The sequence below is a fragment of the Alligator sinensis genome, unplaced genomic scaffold, assembly GCF_000455745.1.
Source record: "Alligator sinensis unplaced genomic scaffold, ASM45574v1 scaffold559_2, whole genome shotgun sequence".
Classification (NCBI taxonomy): domain Eukaryota; kingdom Metazoa; phylum Chordata; order Crocodylia; family Alligatoridae; genus Alligator; species Alligator sinensis.
Genome location: NW_005842046.1, coordinates 2,197,534 through 2,216,811, shown reverse-complemented (window position 1 = coordinate 2,216,811; position 19,278 = coordinate 2,197,534). Strand labels below are relative to the sequence as shown.

The 19,278-nt window shown below is 40.7% G+C and overlaps 1 protein-coding gene across 28 annotated transcripts in view; it reads right to left on the bottom strand.

Annotated features, from left to right (window-relative positions):
- Positions 1-1,738: 1,738 nt before the first annotated feature.
- TCF7L2 (transcription factor 7 like 2) overlaps positions 1,739-19,278 on the bottom strand; it is a 204,109-nt gene continuing 186,569 nt past the window's right edge. For 10 of the 28 annotated variants that reach the window (XM_025203146.1, XM_025203148.1, XM_025203151.1 and 7 more), the window contains 6 exons: positions 18,561-18,720; positions 17,686-17,805; positions 11,754-11,802; positions 11,100-11,150; positions 9,861-9,933; positions 1,739-3,965 (listed from right to left, as the gene is read on the bottom strand). In XM_025203146.1, the coding sequence (XP_025058931.1) occupies positions 3,530-3,965; positions 9,861-9,933; positions 11,100-11,150; positions 11,754-11,802; positions 17,686-17,805; positions 18,561-18,720 (889 nt within the window). In that variant the 3' untranslated portion in view covers positions 1,739-3,529. Of the gene's footprint in view, positions 3,966-9,220; positions 9,295-9,860; positions 9,934-11,099; positions 11,151-11,753; positions 11,803-17,685; positions 17,806-18,560; positions 18,721-19,278 lie in introns of those variants that run through there. The other 18 variants (XM_025203149.1, XM_006022823.3, XM_025203163.1 and 15 more) reach the window with 14 other exon arrangements.

Genomic DNA, 19,278 nt, shown 5'->3' with positions numbered 1-19,278 from the left:
ATGAGAAAATTCAAGTTTTTATGATCCATTATTAGCTAGTCTTACTTCAGAAAATAAAGTTGCTGCTGCACGGCTTCATGAGATTAACTTTTTTTTTTTTTAATGTAATTAGAAGCGCTGACTCCTCTGTTTAAACATCAGGAACTACTTTCTCAAGAGCGCCTCCTTGATCCCTTGTCTCCATCCTTCAGCCAAGATGTTGTTTGTGTCCAATTTAGGTTTTATTAGTGGTGGGGTAGGTGGGAGATCACTTGCATTTCCTTTCACAGCCATTTTCTTCCGAGATGAACTATCGTAAAATGGAGCTAGGCAATCCAAAAATGGATTTATATGCCCTAGTGGATTCTGTTGCTGATGACAGCCCCCCGCACATCAGGCTGGGTCACATGATTAGCAGGTTATTAATATTACATGTTATGGGGACAGCATGGTCTCGTGAGTAGGGCAGGAAGTCAAGATACTTAGGGTCCATTCCTGGTTTAGCCATTGACTGACTTAGATGCAAAACACTTTTTCCCCTTGGAAAGAAGACTTACCTTATCTCGGAAAGTGCACCAAGACAAAAAGAGCTGTAGAAGAGCCAAGCACCGATACGAATCTACTGAACAGGTATGTTATAAGATGCTCACAATCACTGTTCACTTCAGGACACTCACCCACCAACTAAAGCGGTCAAGATTTTCAAGGGTATTGAGGTCGGTTTTAAAAATGTCAGTCATTTACTTAAAACCCTGAAACGCACCTGAGCACATGCATTTTCTCTCCTATCTATAGAGACACTAGACAAAAAAGCAATAGCTTGGCATGTCTGAGCCTGAGAAATTGAAATGGGTGCTATATTAATGCATTTAAGGACCGGTTGTGCCAGGATAGTGCACAGATCTGTGCCTGAATTACAACGCTCAAAGGTAGTCCAGCAGCCACATAACAACCTACCTTTCCCCTATTTTGAGAGGGTAAAAAGGTGGGCCCGTGTTGGTTGCCGTGCATGGGGATGCATTTTGCTCTAGGTAAACGTGCCTTTTTCTTTTTTATACATATATCTTCTTTAAATCAGCTGTTTTAGCTGCCTCGGTTTGGAGCCCTTTCACTCCATCCAAAGTAGCTGCTATCAGTCAAAACTTTCAAAAACCCAATGTATATTTAAAGCCCTCTTATTTCAAAATGTGCGATGTGTGCTAGTTTTACCAGTTGAAAACCATTATTGTGGAAAGGGACCTGACAAGAACTTGCATGCACACGCACTGAGCTCCAAGTTGGGGGAATTTCATCCACTGAGGCACAAAACTGATCTAATGAATTGTGAAGATCACTGCACTGAACAAACACATTTTCTTTTTGATTAAATTATAACCAGACCTAGCTTCCCCTGCTAGTGTCAGGATTACAACCGAGAAGTAAAATATGACCTAGAAACAAGGTTGTTAATATAGCAGCAGCAGCAATGTTATTAATTGCTTAAAATAAAATACAAAATATTGCACTGCTGTAACACACACACACCCCCCCCCCATTTTACGGGGCACAGGAAGAGCCTTCTATGAAACGCATCTAACAATACAAGGGTAGGGTTGCCCCCAAAGTACTTTATGTTACTAAAGACCATTTCTCATGAGTAAAACTGGCCAAAACCAGGCAAAATTATCATGAAACATACCCTAGAAAATTTTGCACATCTTGTAAATCTACTTGACCAGAGTAAAATGCAGTCAACACAAATGAGTTGACAAGTCATTCTCTGCACATACTAAGTTGCTTTTATTAATCCAGAACTGCATGCTACAGATACTGTACAGCATGAACATTTATTCATTACAAAAAATGGCTTCCAAACCATTAAAAATGAAAAATCGGAATAAGAGCATAAAACGGAACAGTAACATCACAACTGTTAGGAAACATTCAAAGTATTCACAAAAAATGTTATAGTTAGCATTTTAATAAACCAGAGAAAAATCTGAGACAGTTTTACAATCGCTTCATGTCAACTACAATGGCACTGAATGAACAGATGAACAATTTTTCAGCTTTATACAGCGTTTTTTGCAACATCAACATGCCTAGGATTTTTTTTTTGTTTTAAGTTTGCTACCTACCTGTATGTAGTAAGTGTACATAAAAGTGGCAGTCTGATTTTCCTTTTATGAATATTCTAATATACAGAATTTGGCCCTTAAGGGTTTACACCTCTTCATTTTAAATGCTTTCCGGACAATCTGCTACCAAACACATCTGTTATAGGTGACATTAAAACTACATACATATCTACCTATGTAACATCACAGCAAAACATGATGAACAAAAAAATTACAGCATTAAAAAAAAATAAAAATAAAAAGTCATTGGGAGAAAAGTTAGAAGTCACTGAGAATTTTGGCACATAAAAATTTTTGCACACAGTCTACAGTCCTAATGTCGCAGGGGATTCAACTGCAGTTCTGAACGAGACGCTTGGACGTTACTAAAAATTCCCTTGCTAAATTTTCAAGTCTTTGTGTGTGTGTGTGTATGCGTGTGTGTATGCGTAATGGCTTTTGATTTACTTATCTTTACACTATTGATCCTTTAAAATGCATCTGCAAATGTCCTTTTGGTGGCAACTGTGTTTCATACAGAAAAAAAAAAAGAAATGAAAACAACAAAACAAAAAACAAGACCCCCCTCCCCCCCGAAAAAATATATATATACACATTTATATATAAACTTAAAAACCTTGTACAAATGAGTTGTTATATATAAGATGCTTACACTAAAGGGGAAAAAAACTTTATACAATGTTTCAAGGGGGAAAAAAGGAAAAAAAACATTTAAAAAGGGACAACATACAGATACAACAAGCAATCTCTAAAGCAATAAATACTACTGGTCCAATAGCGTTGTGATACTTTTAATTGTGTGTAGCATTCCCTCCCCCAAAAAGAACAACACCATGGAACAAGGTATATTAACACATTTTTAACCCTTTGTTTCTGTACATTTAAACAATAACAAGTAACATCACAATAAAGGTTGTTTCACACGAGGAAGAAAAAGAAAAAAAAAGTAGCGGCACTGCATTCATTGTGCCCTTAAAGGTTTAAAAACCAGATGTAAAATGATTGGTTCGCAAGCTCGTATTTAATACAAATAATAAAGAACCAACACCTTCTGCGAGGGCTGCTTCAAAATTGCTTCTCTTTTATTTTTTAAAATCAGTCTTTAAAACTAAGCTATTGGAACTACATAACAGTTATGTATATATATATTTTTTTTAAACGCTACAAAGACTTTAAACAGCTGTTGATAAAAATTTTGGCAGAATCATGAGGCTTTCTCATCTACATATTTAAAAGGAGAAATTGAAATAACGATGGGTCAAATATTGACCAATGAACTCGATAAACATCAACTAATGTAGCCATATGGCACGAATTTAAACAAAAAACAAAAACCCGAGGGGGGAAAAAAACAAAACAAAACACCAAAACAACCAAAATAACTGATCCAAAATACCCAACACATTAAAAATAAAGGGCTAAAGAGGCTAAAGCTATTCTAAAGACTTGGTTACAAGTGACAGTGGCTGGGGCTGTGTCCCGGCCAACGAATTATGGGAATGCAAAGAGGATGTCGAAGGTTGTGCTAACGATGAGGAGGGTGCTGCTGACGGCTGTAAAGTGGCAGGCTGATGATCCAATGCCCCGTTCTGACAATTAGTAGCAGACAGGGCGCTGGGCTTGCTGGCGGCGGTTTCGGTCAGGACTAAAGAGGATGGCGGTGGCATCAGGGAGAGGTGTGCCAGCGGGTCGGGTTTCAATGTGAGCGAGAGAGGTTGCGTTTGTTCAGTCTGTGGCTTTGAGTCTCTTGGGGGGGAGGCTAGCATGTTAGGAGACGAAGGAGGAGAGTCTAGTAAGCTTCCATCTGAAGAGGGTGGGCTGACGCAGCTGCCTTCACCTTGTATGTAGCGAACGCACTTTTTTTTTCTCCTAGAAACAGGGAGAGAGTTATCTGTGAATAAAGGGCAAAAACACTCATGGAGAAAGTTATCTAAAGCAAAAGAGCCACAAATAAAACTACGCAGGGCTCAGGAAACTTTGCACCCAGAGCCTACGGCAGACCTAGAAGTGTTGCTGGGTGTACGTCAGCAACGGCGATCTTAAGGAACCTAATGTCTAGCTGGAAGATTTGGACAGAAGACACAAAGTCTCTGTAAGCTTCTTGGTTCAGGCAATTTAAAAGAAAAAAAATTAATACATAAATCGGATGCCAGGTCTTTAAGCCCAGTATGCTAGTCTCTGATCTGTGCTTCCCTTAAACAAAATAAAAAATGAAACCTGATAAAATAAAAAAAAAAAACATTAGAGAAAGCTAACCAATTTTCCAAATTGCCCTATATCGCTATCAGAGGCTGGCGGTGAAGCATCGGACATCTGAAGGCAGAGACAACACCACCTTTGCAAAGCAACGGTAGCGGTGAACAATGGCACATGCTTGTGTGGTGATGGTTGTTGTTTTCGGTTAGGAACTGCACCGAATCCAGAGAGGTCAGAGTCAGGTAGAAAGAAAACAGAAGAGAAGAGCAAGAAAAACGAGCAACCGAAGGAAAAGAAAACTAGAAGAAGAACAGGGGAAATGGAAAATGATCCAAAATAACAAGAATAACTGGTTGTATGGCCTGCAGGTTGTGGTTTGAAGCAAGTTAATTTTTCTTTTCTCTTTCTGGGGCGGAGGAGTTGGTTTTGGGGGATGGTTTTTCTTCTGCATTTTGGGGGATTTTCCTCCGAGAGGCCATAACTATCATCTTAAAGCAGGATTCCAATCTCAGTCAGTTGAAGAGCTCGACAACAGGCGTAAAGATGAGGAGCAACATGGAATTTAGTTTACACCACGAGTGATACGTGTCTCACAAGAAATGAAGCCCTTAAAAAAACCAAAAAACCCCCCAAAACCAAACTCTGACCAAAACAAATCTCTCCTCCCTCTGTCCACTTTGTAATGTCATGGAGTAACGAACAGCAGATGAGTTTTGCCATGTCTCTCTTGCCGCGTGGATGCAAGACAATTCTAGTTGTAGGAGAAAACCAATTCGGTACAGGACTAAAGCATCTCGCAGAAAGAAAGTCTGGAGCCAAATCAACTCTTCGAGTGAAACCTCCCCAAACGCAACTTGTCTATGGGGAGATCTAAAGCAAACCAGCATTGCTTCGCCCAAAATATTACTGCCATAAGTCTTTTTTTTATAGTTCAACTATCCAAAGAGATGAAAGAATGCATCTCTAACCAAATTCCAGTGGATACAACACAACTGCTAAGATAACCCAATAAAGCAAGGCCACACCAAGTGGACAGAAACAAGGGCTAGTTGTCCATCTGACTCCCTGTGCAGAAAAGGAAGGGCACTGGGTAAAAATCCCCCAGCGATGTAAGCAAAGACCGCTCCATTCAGCTCAATGGATTTGCTTCCACTTGCACGGAGAATGTATTTGGACCAACGGGCTTTTTGTTTTATCAACCCAGATGGTGGAAATAAGCCTCTCTGCTTTTTGTCTTCACTGTGGTGCTGCTTTCTATGGAGACCCGAGTCTCAGCTACTCGGTCACACCGAGATATATTTTGTCCGTGGTCAGGCACAGAATAGCCAACCGGGCACCCCACCTCTCATCAGCTCCAACAGAAGGATTTGGCAAATCTGAAAGCTTTGCAAAATCCTCTTTCCAAAAGTAAAGCAACAGATTGAGGTTCTGCTTTAAACGTTCACACAGCAAGGTAAATGGTTAGGGCTATTAGAGTTTTAACCACGTTAGCCTGCAGATCAATACATGCTACAACTAAAATAAAAAAAATAAAAATCCAAGCACTTAAAGATGATAAAAAACAAAACCAAACCAAAAATAAAGAATGAGAAAGAGACAGAAAGAGAGAACAAGTGAAGAAGGTGTCAGGCAGCAAACCATGCTTTATTAGAAGCAAAGTTAAAAGGTAGAAAAAGCAACGTGGTGGGCTCAAAACAGAACCTGGTTAAATTCCTAACGTCAAACAACAACACCGGAAACATGTGGGCATTAGACGACTACATGAACTGGGCTGGATTAGTTCTGCCATTGCCTACCCACCCCCAGACTGATAGCTTTTCTGGCATGAATTTGTGTAATGCTTGCTACCTTAACCGCAATTCAAAACAGTCGGTTTGTACAGCAGCTGGGAATAGACTTCCATGAGGTTCTGAAACCATCATGGTCAATGGCTATTTAAAAAATCAAAATAAATTAAAAAAAAAAAAATCTAAGTTCAAAAAAAAAAAAATAAAAAAAAAAAAAATCTAAGTCCCTGCCATAGAGAGACCCAAACTGTGCTTGCCTTAGGAACCCCAGTAGTCCAAAAAGCAATCAGCGTCTTTGATCTTAAAAGGAGCTGAAATGGCTCATTATTTTGCAGGAGAGAATCAAACCATTCAGGGCGTGGGCTCAATATCCTAAATTTGATATATTTCTGTTTTTTTTTAAAAACAAGTTTTATTTTTGGCTCGTGGTTGACAAGAAGAGGCAGAGTTTCTCATGGCCAGGGCATGAAGGGGCTAGGGCTGGGCTGTTAATATCCTTTCCAAGGTAGAACACTATTCTAGCATAGTAAACTCTTTTCCTTTCACTTTAGTTATTTTAGGACGGCACTCTTTTCCACTGCTACTTTCTCCTTCTGTGGATTGTTTAATTTAACAGAGACCTGCCTCCCAGGTTGTGCCATTCCCCTTGTGCACTATTAGCTCTGTCTGAAGCACAGACGTGCATGCGTGTGCATGTGTGTGTGTGTGTGTGTACCTGTTCGGCAAGGAGCATGCAATAAAATCATTAGAAGGCTACAGGCCAAATCTGTCACATATGGGTTAAGTTTATGCAAGGAAGTCACTACAGAGTAGGGATTCAGTGCAGAGCTGTGAACCAGGTGCTCCCAAGCTCTTCGCCCTACTTCCATATGGATTCAACGTGTGCCCTTGGTCACCCCATCTGTAAAATGGGCATAAGGATGCTACGGGCTCATTACACATTGTGAGGATTAGGACTGGTGCACTGTTTTGAAATCTGTTAAGTGCTATATATAAACGTTACTGAAGTCAATAGGGCTGCACCCATTCCTATCACCAGTGAAACTAGCCCTAAAACACTGTCCCAAAAACTAAGGACACTGCTATTGCCAAGGATGAAAGTCACAGATAATGACAAGGGTTCTCTGCCTTCCACCTACTGTGACCAAAGATGTCTTGCTTTGTGTTGCATTATCAAACCACACATCTTTAGAGCCTATTCCCCAAAGAACCTCTACGGAAAACTACCTTTCTACACGTAAGAACCTACAATGATTGGGACCAGCACCAGGACAACTGTGCAATCAACTCTGCCTAATGAGAAAATGCCACAATGCATGAAAAAAAAATAAAAAAAGCTGTCAACAAATATAAAACTAGGAGCTCTGTCCTTATAAAAGGCATTTATTTGGCTCCAGTCAAAGTACATAATGAAAACCGTCCCAACAAAACGGATTCTGACCTGCAGCAACGGTTGCCTAACAAAGCAGAAGTAAACGTAGGCAAACTAAAGTGAGAAAGGATTTTAATTGCTATAGCACACAACCAATGTGCTGCCAAAGTGATAATCCTATGGATCAAAGTACAAGCCCTTCTAATGATAAAATGCATCTTTAAAAGGTATGATGTTAACTTAAATGGATAAGGAATGATAAATGATCCAAAACTGATGTAAGAACTAATCTGTACACTGACTGAGCATACAAAGTTTGATGAGTGTCAAATATAGGGTCTATAAACTACACAAGCATCTACTGAATGTGGACCCTAAATTAACCTAGTACGGTCCAATGAAATACAGCATAAGAGTCTTTAGCTATTACAAGATTCAAGCCGAGTACTTCACAGTCAGGGGCTATTCAATAAATCTAGGCGAATTTTTTTCCTCCATTTTAAAGGGGTTTTTGTTTTGTTTTTTGGGGGCGGGTGGGGTATTGTTGTTTTTTTTAAATTGCTACTTTCAAAGATATTTAACATTGACACGGACATCTAAATGATTTGTCTTTGCACCTCACATACAACTCACAGTACTAAGCATGCATCTAATGGCATTTATTAGTGCTCAAATGTAGGAGAATGCAGTCCTCTGAAGCCTTCTCTTATCTACTGTTTAGACATTCGTCAATCCATGTTTGCACTTGGAATCAAGGGAAACAAAAGGATTGTGTGCATGCACGTAATGTGATGAACATCTGATCTGGGGTCTACATGAGATGAAGCACATGGCAAGGGCATGAACCAGGGGGAGAGGGGGGAGACAATAGGTACTACATACAGAGTGTGGTTGGAGTTGAAATACCTACCATCATAATATTCCAAATTCAAAGACTGCTTGTATCAGAACAAAGAAACAACAAATTTAACCAAATGTGGTCATTAAGGAAAAGGAGTGAGAAAAGAGCTAGTTGGTATCCCTCCACCAAGAAAGAAGTACCTACTGAGTTATCCGTGGAATGACAGGTTTGGTTTAAACTGTAGTAGAACATGGGCTGTCGAAATTTGGGTTCTTGGTGTCTTTCACTTCCTTTTTAAAGCTGAAAACTGGCCTACCAAAGCTGCGATTAGTATTTTTTTTTTCTCTACAGCTCATGAGTTTACAGCTCACTTGCTGGTCAAATTGCAAGAATTTATTTCCAGCTTTAGAAAAATGGCATAGGATCGTTTCAAAATATGATAGGTTACAGAAATATCTTCAGATTGATTTAGATGCATTTTAAATTTTTCCAAATGCGCCAATGGGATGAGAACCACATAAGCTGTAAACACTGGCTTATATACCTCTAATCACAAAGAAAAATACCAGTGCTGCAGATCACAGACTTTTAGCCCTTTGGAGACAGTGGACACACACACACACAAACAGACGCAGTGTCAATGTCCACCTAAGCATTTCCTTTTTGCTGACAGGTCTGAAAAGTCCCAGCTTTATACACCTCAAGTTTGGCTCGGTCCCAATTCTACCACCAGGGAGAAGTTATTGGTAAAGAAAGATAGGAAATGGCATTAAAAAAATTAGCAAGGTATTTTGAAGATTATTAGCGACTGATGCCATGGGAGAGAGGAAGGTGGAAGGGGTGGGAGAAAAGGTTAAAAAATAAATCACACAAATGCACTAAGAGGACAGACTTCTTTTATTTCCCCAAAGGCCTATTGGGTAGTATACCTGCATGGTTTGCACCATAAACTCTGTCGGTCAAGCCCGAACAATGCCCGACACTTCTTTGGAGTATTTGCATCTGTTAGCATAAGGTAAACACAAAAAATACAACACAATGGTGGATAGAGCTCATTTGGACGTGTCATCTTAGCTACAGCTACGTTTCTCGTTAATCGTCTCAGTTTTATTTGGTAATCTCCCCTGGCACCAATGGTATGAAAGAAAGAGGACTTCCACAATGAGCCAAAACAAAAAAATCTCTAAGACCATGACTGCTGTGCTCTTGCCCAGGATCTGTACCACACTCAGTGCTGTATTATCAGAGGGCCTTGGTCATGTTCAGAGAGAATGCAACATTTCTCGGGAGAAGGCTGGGAGGGCAGGATTGTGTTTGCAGTCACGGATCAGATATGCTTAGGCTGATGCTGTTTTACAGTGGGTTTTTGGCTAGCGGCAGCAAGGAGGAAGGAAATAAAAAGCAGAACCCTTTCAGAGAGAAGATAACTCATGGCAGTGTCCCACTCCCTTGCGTCTCCTAGATCACAACACAGAACTACAAAGCAACAAGGCAGGAAAAAAAAGGGGAAAGTACCAAATAAACCAGCTGCAAATCAGCCATAGCGAGTCTGGGAAAACTATACACACCTGCAGGGGCCGCACCAGTTATTCTGTTGATCAAGGCCAAAGCGCGCTCGGCATTTCTTAGGAGCGCTCAGGTCTGAATGAGTTCAAGAAAGAAGCGAGCAGAAAAAGGAGAGAGAGAAAAGGGGAAAAAAAAAAGAGAAAGATAAAAATAAGAAAAAAAATAAAAATAAAAAAAAGGGAATAAAATCAATGTCCTTGTTATTAATTGCAAAATATCGACTTGATTTCAAAGTTAAGAAAAAAATAGTGATAATCACATTTTTATTCAACTCTTGAAATTATCTGTTGCAATTAAAGCTGCAGTATCCCTTTCTCAAGGACTGGCTCTTTCTCATTTAAGAGAGCAGGTAGAGGAAAGTGATTATGGTTTCTTTAACGTGATGTTTCTGGCACGCCTTTTTTTTCCTCTCTTTTATGGTGGGAGGGTAGGGAAGGAAGAAAAGAAGCTAAGTATGGAAGTTAGATCTTGAACATGCTTTTTCCTTCAACTCAGATGCAAACAAAAATAAGAGAAAAGGAAAAAAAAAAAAGAAAATTATATCTATTGGGATAATGCAGCTTTTGGGAAAAAAAATCATTTTTTATTTAAATTTTTCTATTTTCATTTCTTTTTTTCTTTTTTTTTTTTCTTTTTTTTTTTTAAAGGAATGAATAAGAGTAAGCAGATTGCAGAATGAACATGTTAGCAGCAGCCGGGGGGGTGAAGCATGGGAAGAGGGGCTTGTTAGTATAGCTAGTGAACTGCAATGAATAGGCTTAAGCAAGAAAGCAAACCAAAACCAAAACAAAAAACCAAAACCAAAAATAAACCAAAACTAAAATAATAAAGAAAAATTGCGTATGCATGCTAATGTGAGAAGACTTAGTGGGAGCCATGAAAAATGCCATTAGATTAAGGAGGTTCAATACAGAATTGCTTATATCCTTTTTTCAGTCTCTTTAAAGAAATACTGCATATTCAATTTGCACAGTTAGTACAACTCTGAGTTATTTTTTACTGCATTACTGTTTTCATAGCAATTCTTACGAAAAACCAAAAAAAAAAAACAAATTAAAAAAAATACTACCAAACATGTTATAGATAGATATAAATATATATGTAAATACTATAAAAACTTTCTGGATGGTATTTTTTCATTAAATATTATAAGTATTTAATGTTAAATTCTAAAATGGCAGGAAAAAAAAATCAAAAGCAATTCATAAACTATTTTAAATGACTCAAAATGACATTAGCACCTGTAATCGGAGGAAGTGAAAGGCAAGGATTTAGGAAACATTCGCTGTGTTCTGAAAAAAAAGAACAAATTATACAAAGTCTTGAAAAAAATTAAGTCAGGGCTTCTTCAAAATCGACTATGAGATTGCCTATGCAGTATTTCTAATTTCCTATAAAGAATGGCAAACCTCCTTAATTTAAAATGGGCATGATTTACCACTGTAAGGCATGCATCAGAACACACAGGTACAGCCCAATTAATATCAAATGCCTACACACGGACATGTACATGCGCATATTCTCACACACACACACACACACGTACATACACCCACGCACACCCCCACGCACACAATAAGCGGACAACTTGATAACAATGGCATAGGCATTACAGCTATGGTTCTGCAGTTAAAGGCTCTGTGATTATTAAGTTACAAATTCAACTAACATTACAATGCGCTTTCCATGCAATGGTCGTTAACTAAGAGGGCAGTACTAAGCAATTAAATTCAAATGCATTACAAACAAACAGGCTAACTATGGGAGGAATTGGCTACCCAGAAGGCCAGGAGAACCTTGCCTTAGACTTCTCCCCACCTCCCTCCACCTTAGGAATGGGAGGCCAGAGTCTCCATTGTTCCTCTAAGAATGGTATATTGACTTATTCTACTTACCATTGGTCTCTCCTGGCTGCTTATCCCTTTTCCTCTTCTTCTTCTTTCCCTGCAGGAAACATACATAAATAAAAAGGATTAAAAAAAAGAAAGACAGACATCCTGTAAGAAGAGACTGAGCGAGAGGAGGGAAGTCTGCCCCGAAAGCTCACGACAGACTACGATGTCACCGACCCGAGGTCTGGACTAGACGTGGGGTAGCTCACTCTCTGATCTCGGGGAATTCAGAGAAGTCACAAGAGGTGACACTGTTCACACCCACGTGATGGTCCTGCCTGCCCACCTTGTTCGTAGCCCTTTATTCTAGTTGTGGAAGAGCCTTTACCAGAGTCACGCATGTAAAGGCGGCATCCACAAAGGGCTCCAAAGGAAGGAACAAGGGTCGGAAGTGGAAACCGTGTCAGGAAGAGTTAGGAAAAGAAACATGAGGGCACCTCAACTCCCCCCACCGCTGCCAGCCATCCTGGTACCTAGAACAGGCCAACACATTTCACAGCCATACCCATGTTGATGACGACGGTGGCAGACAGAGCACGAAAGCTCAGGCTTGGGAATATAGGCAGGGATACTTTCCTGCCAAACTGGTAAGGGTTGAGGAGCAATAAGGACAGGGAAAGATGACATGCAGGAGTGTCATGTTCGGGATTTACAGAAAACCCTGAGCAGGCCAGTCAGGGGGAAAAAAAATCATAAACATGCCATATCCAAGACACCTTCCAGAATACAAATACTGGAGTTTTACTAAAACCGGGTCCTTTCCCAAACACTTTCCAAGAAGTACATTTCATGTGCCATCAAAATCCAAGAAGGTGACGTGGGTGTGTTTGTGCCGCACAAAGCCGGCCATCACCATAAGATTAGGAGGCATCCTCTAATTAACCCGATTCCGGACAGAAGAGAAGACTTTTAAGTGCTGACTATGGGCTAGAAAGAGAAACAGATCTCTCTCCTCTTTTTTTCCCCTAAATTTCCTCCCAGCACACAGGGACAGAGCTAACAGAGCAATAAAAAGACTAAGAAGGTTTTCAAGTGAAAGGAACAGCATCCGTGTCACTTTCTGGGGTCCCTGGATACCTTCTGGACCAGCCGAGTCAGCTATAAGCAGCAGTGATCTCTGCCTATGAAGGAGTGGGAATAAGAGGAATTAGTAAAAAAAAAAGAAAGAAAGAAAAAAGCAGCACAAGGGAGTCACTGAAGCCAGAAAAAAAACACATCTTGAAAGTAGGCACCTTGCAGTGCCTTTGAATGTTTGGCAGGACCTACAAGGAGGAGGGAAGGTTCTTCTAGATCTCGGACATCTTCTCTTTAATAACTTGGTCTGGCTCCCATCTAAATGGTTCATTTTGGCTTTAGCTCAGCATGTCCACTATGATGTTTATGTTCCCTGGAACGTAGTAATAAGGAGTGAAAGTGAAGATGTGAATGCTCTTTTTGAAGGTGGAGTTCCAAACTCCGGTAGGCCTTCTGGCAAAGAGCCGCCAAACTTGTTTCTCTTCGCTTGCTCAGGTAGCAAACTGCCACCCTGCTGTCTTGGACGTGACAAGTACAGTTTTGTGCGAGGGAACCTTCTGGCGAATGACGGGCTGTGTGTGCAGTTTCAATGGACAAGGCTGTAGTTTTGTGACCCGGTTACTTCTACTGAGAACCTGTCTCCGTTCCCTCGGAGATGATTTTCAGAGGGGAACTGCTATCTCTGGCTATACTTCAGTAAAATTTGGAGGTGGGGGGAAGAAAGTAAAATTGTAAAAAAAAAAAAAAAAAAAAAAAAAAGCATACAGTTGCATGAGAAGCCACTTCTCTAACCATTGGCAATGCATAGGGGGTGCACATGCACCCACTGAGATTGGCCGTGCACTCCTGGGAAACGCCAGCCGCGAAACTGGAAGTGCCGGTCGATGTGCATTTCCAATTTTGCTGCTGGCTCAGCGATCAGCCGTTGAGGGACACCCCCCCACAGTCGGCAATTGGCCGCAGGGGGACACCCTCCCCTACCGGCAATCTGGTGCCCCCCCCGACTCAGCCACCCATGTCTCTAACATGGAAAGTCTGATGAAGATCCAAGACACAGGAAGGTGCTGGAGTCACTATCTCTGCAGACCTTGAGAAGAAATAAAATAGCACTTGCTGATCGGTAGGGAGACCAAAAAAATAACCAGGGCCTCACACACTGATGTAAATTAAGAGTAAATTCTACTGAGGTCAATGAAGAGGTTCCAGATTGAAAAACTGTCATCTCAGGCCCACTGAATTTTACTTCAATAAGTAACAGCTGGAATTGAGTACACAATAAAGGCATTCGTATTTTTTTGCAGGACACCCGAGAATGCAAGGATTGCCCCAATTCAAGAAACTATAGCATTTCCAGGCCACGGCCAGCAGAGGCAGAGATGCGAGTGTCAAAAACGTCCTTGGCAGCCCAACAAAATAAACGTCCTTTGCAGCCCCTTGTGCATCCTCTTCAAGTCAGGTGTCAAAGGGTGTTTTTACACATGTTTGGGGGGGGGGGCGTCCAATTATAACGCTCGGAGCATCTCATGCATCAGTGCCCACGTGTTTCAAAATGGCAGTGGGGGCACTTTATCTAAATCTCAAAGTGCCCCTGCTGCCACACTCCAGTGCGGGGATGCTGATACGTGAGATGTGAAGGCTGGCTGAAGAAAGGTAATTATCATGCTCCAGATTTGATTAATACAGTCTGTTCCCACGTGCTGCAATTACAACACATTGGAGCAGCCTCGGGGCTCACGTGCAGGCACCAAATGTGTTATGTAAGCTCTTCAGAGAATAATCTACTAAAAATGGCTGAAGAAGGGCTTGAATTTACCCCAGGGTTGGTTTGTTGTTTTTATTTTTTTGGTCCCCTTTCAACATGTGCTTTGGAAACTGCTCCATCTGGATAAATATTGGAAAAAGATGCCAACAAAATCCTTCTGTAGGCTCCTCAGAGACTAAGGGAAAAGCACAATTTTACCAGCCTTTCAAATTCCTGTCTTATGGCGATGAAACAATTATACTGTTTTAATGGAAGTTGGGCTTGCACTTCATAAGCATGTTCGCAGATCTGCTGTAACTTTTCTCTGTCCACTCCTAACTTGCTATAGAGGGAAGCTAAACTGCAGTCATTTACCCCGAAATGAAAAGTAGTCATTTACCCTGAAAAGGAGAGGACAGACAAAACACTTATTGTGGATTCAGCAGAACTGCGGTAATTCCTCTCCCCCTTTAGAAGTGTTGCAATTGTTTTACCTGTCCACAGCATCAGAAGAAACCTGATGATATGATAATACAAAGTCGTGGATAGGTCCATGTAATCAAGCAGCAGTTCTTAAGGAGTCTTTGCAGTAGATCACTCTTCTTCTTTGTCTCCTACTTGTCCTACTCAAATTGAAATGACAAGGTCCAAGGACTTTTCTGGCACTGCATTATGCAAGGGTTCTAGTGGTGAGAAATCTATATCTGGATATTAACACTTGCTCACTCTTTTGGCAGATTCCCTCTTCTTTTTCTTGTCCAAGTGACTTCTGAGACCTTTGTCCTTTTTCTTTTCTTTTTTTAATACCGATTCTCCAATTAAGAGCAACGGTGATGTTGCTGAACCCATACACAGGTCCGAGGTCAGCATTCATTGAGAAAAAAGCACCAGTAAGACCCAATAAACCTTACAACACTGATGTGATCCCATTCAACATACCCTCTTCAGCTGAAGGGAAGGCTGAGAAGCTGCAGTAATTAAATGTGCTATTGCATTTCTTAAGGGAGGAGCTATGGGTACCTGTGTGATGTAAAGACAGACATTGGGCAGACACTGGGATTGCCAAAGGATACCCCCATCACACCTGCCTTTTCGAACCCTGGAAAGTCAGCTGTCCAAAGAAAGCCTCAGAGGAGGGGTAGACTGCAAGAACTGTGAATAGAGTGAAGACAAGGGGGAAAAAAAAGAGAAAGAAAGAAAAACTCTGTAGATGATGTGGTTGTGCGATGAGAGGCTATTGAGCTCTCATACAGAAAGGAAGGTTCCCCCTGAAGGTCAGCTGGGGATACATCAAGCTGCTAGGAAAGCATCAGCTTTCTCATCCTGCCTTTTTAGCTCGAGAAGAAAGGGTTTCTTGGTGCTCACATGCTGAGGACAAATGTAAAGGTCCTAAACATTTAAGACACTGTACATGGCCATCTGTCAGAAACACAGTCACTAAAGCAGAATGAACATTCCTGGAAAGCTTTTAAGCACATTGTAGGTCCTAGCAGTACTCCCTATTGAACTCCCAAGGGGAAATCAGTCTGCGCAGCACCTAGAACTGCTCAACCCTTCGGTCGGATGGTCTCAGCCCAGCCCATACCGAAGAGCAAAGAAAAGTGTGTTTGGTGGGGGAGATGCCTGTGGCTCTCTCTCTAAAGAAGATGCAAGGGTAGAAAGATAAAGGGAGAGAAGAGGAGTTGAAAGAAAGAGGGGAGGGAAGAGAGGGCGGGAACAAGAGGATTTTCATACTAAATATGGTCAGGTAATAAATGGTAAGAACACATTTTTGCAGCATTTGAAACATCTGGAGCTCTACAACGACTGCAAAACTATCTTGTTGCACACTGTGATTCGTCTAACCTGTTCCATATACATTTGAATGCAAACACACATACAGGTATTCAAAACTATATACAAAGCACATAGTTTGTGTGCTTTATAGCAGAACAATGTTTATGGCTATGGCATGAACATGTTGGACAGAATACAGATTGAAGCAAAAAAGCAAACAACAACAACAAAGTTTGGCAAAGGGCAATCAACATCAATTTGGTAGATGTGGCCTCTGAGCCTGAAAAGAGCTTTGCATGGAAGGACTTCATTAAAGTCAATGCGATTCTATGAGGATGCATGCTTCTTTTCAGGGTCAGAGACTTGGAGGTTTCAAAAAAAAAAACAAACCCCCCCAAAACAACAAAAAACCAACCCAACAAAACAACAACAAAAAAGAATCAAGGCTGCTCCATGATTGCATTCTGAGATTTTAACGTTTCTACCACCCCTCAAGGTTACAAGTTTGTTGAGGATTTATGGTCTCAAACTTGTAAGCATGTTCTACCAAATGTACCACTTAACTCCTCTTGAAGGAAAAGTGCTACATCTGAGGTAGGTGGTATCAGGATCGGGCGTTCAGTTTGTAACCAGATGGCTACAAAAAAGCCCCCAAACAAACAAAAAAAACCCAACCAAAACCTTGCTAAAAAAAAAAAAAATGTTCTCCAAAAACAAAAAAACTATCATCCTGAAAACAATCTGTTGCAAATGGCAATATCATTTTTGTAAAAGGAGCAACACAACAGAAGCACATTAAAACATGGCCATGATAAAGCATAACAGAATTGGAATATACAACAGTAGAGCGTGGAATAATTTATTTAACCCCACTTGAGAGTAAGACTTTCAAACAAGTCACACTTCTGGTTTTGCCAGTCCTCCTCTGAAGCTAGGATAAGTCATTCTTCCACTTTCCACAATACTCTCACACAGATAAGCACAAGACACTAATTATTCATTTCAGTGGGAAAGGAGGGGAGGAACTGTGGGGAATTAATTTTTCTTTTCTTTTCTTTTTTTTTTTTTTTAAATGACCACAAGCCAAATAGCATTTGCAGAGGCTGATATACTAAAGGCAGACACCCTCTGTAAGATTTCTTCATAGAGCTCTACTGAGACAGAGCCTCAAATCTAACCTTTTACATCTTTTACTAATCCCAGCCAGGAAGCCTCTTCCAAGTGGAGGGCTGTCAATTGTACCCAATTGTTTTGGTAATGCAGATGATGCGTCCGCTGCGGTTACCGGATTGGGGTCCCGAGACATTCCTTTCCACGTAGTGCTTGTGTGCAATGTGTGGTCGTAGTTCAGCAGGTCACATATACAGTTCTACAAGCTCTACAACTAAAAAAATTTCCACCTACATAGGAACCTACATAGTTATCCCGTGCGGACCAGCCCGGGTAAAGCTGCATATGAAGCTGTCGTTCCTTTCTTGCTAGCTCATAGTATTTTGCTTGTTCTTCTCTGGATAACGCATGCCACTGAAGTGGGGAAGAGAAACGACAGAATAAAAAGCACACCCTTTTTGTTAAAATAACAAAACAAAAACCATATGTAAATAGCATGGCGTATATTTATATATCAATATATTTATAGTTGGTGCTCATAAAAATACCGGATAAAAATAGGCAATTGGCATGTGGCCCATTCATATTTTATTTATAACTCTGGATTAACCCGGTTAGCTCAAATGAGACTCCATGAATCATTTACAGTCATTCAATTCTCAGTTTTCATGAAGGGACAGAACAGCCCCAGCGAGAATAATTTTTGATGGGGACCAGGATCTGAATCACCTTTGGTTTTCGAAGAGGGTCCTTGGCTCCATTATCTCCATAACTATTAAAAGCCCCATCCCTCTTCTAGCCTGTGTAGCTTCTGGTACTTGTATCCCCCAGCTCCTTCACAGGTTTTCTTCTCCTCCCAAGCTCCACAGGGAGCTCTCTCTCAGGCCAACATATCAAGGAATCGGGGACAACAGTCCCTACCGCAGGAAGCAACTTAAAAAAGTTGTATCATGTTCTTTCAGTCTTATATACGTTACCAATGACAAAATATGCCAATGGAAAAAAAGCGCAGAAAGATGCTGGTTTATTTGAAATATTGTGGACAGAATTTACACCAAAACGGGCAGAGCAGAGCCTACCTAGAAAAAGGAGAACATACTCCCTTGATCTCTACTACAGACCTCACTACCGGGTACCGGCTCTCCCATCTGGTTCACCCAGTTACTTACCCTTCGACCAAGGATTTGATTGATGGCTGCACTCTCTTTCAACGTGCATTCTGCTACAACTTTTGCTCTCATTTCCTTCATATACAACATAAATGCATTAAGAGGTTTCTTTATGTGTGGCTTCTTTTTCTCCTCTTCTTTTTTGGAGTCCTGATGTTTTCTGTATGATTAAGACAGACGAGACAAAAATTTCATAGTGAGAACCCTTTCGGATCATTATAGTTTCTTCCCTAGTCCTCCTCTCTCCATGGATCTGCTCATATATAATTCCATCAGGGTAAAAGTGCCTTCATCTTATACGTGAAATTTTGCAATTGGCCAATAATAATAATAAAAAAAAAAAAGAAAAAAAAAAGGGATTTTTGTGGGGCAGAATCCCAGTTGCTCAATGTACGAGCGGTATCCACAGCCCTACAAGCAACCGATCTGCTAGGGATGCAACTTAGCCAGATATATGGTTATCTTTAAAAAGAGAACAAAAAGGATGATAGTGCTTCACACCATGGTACTGATGCCAAGTAATGGTTTTTTTTAAATATTATTGCAATAAAAAAGAGCATACTGCAACCCAACAGCCTGAATATTGTCTATTTGAGTATATGGGGAAAATATTAAGCCTCCTAAATAAAATAGGTGTGCTCTTAGTCCAAGCTTAGGAAAGAAAAAATGGGATTCTCTTACATTTTATAACCCCATATGTCATACCAGTCTCGAGCAG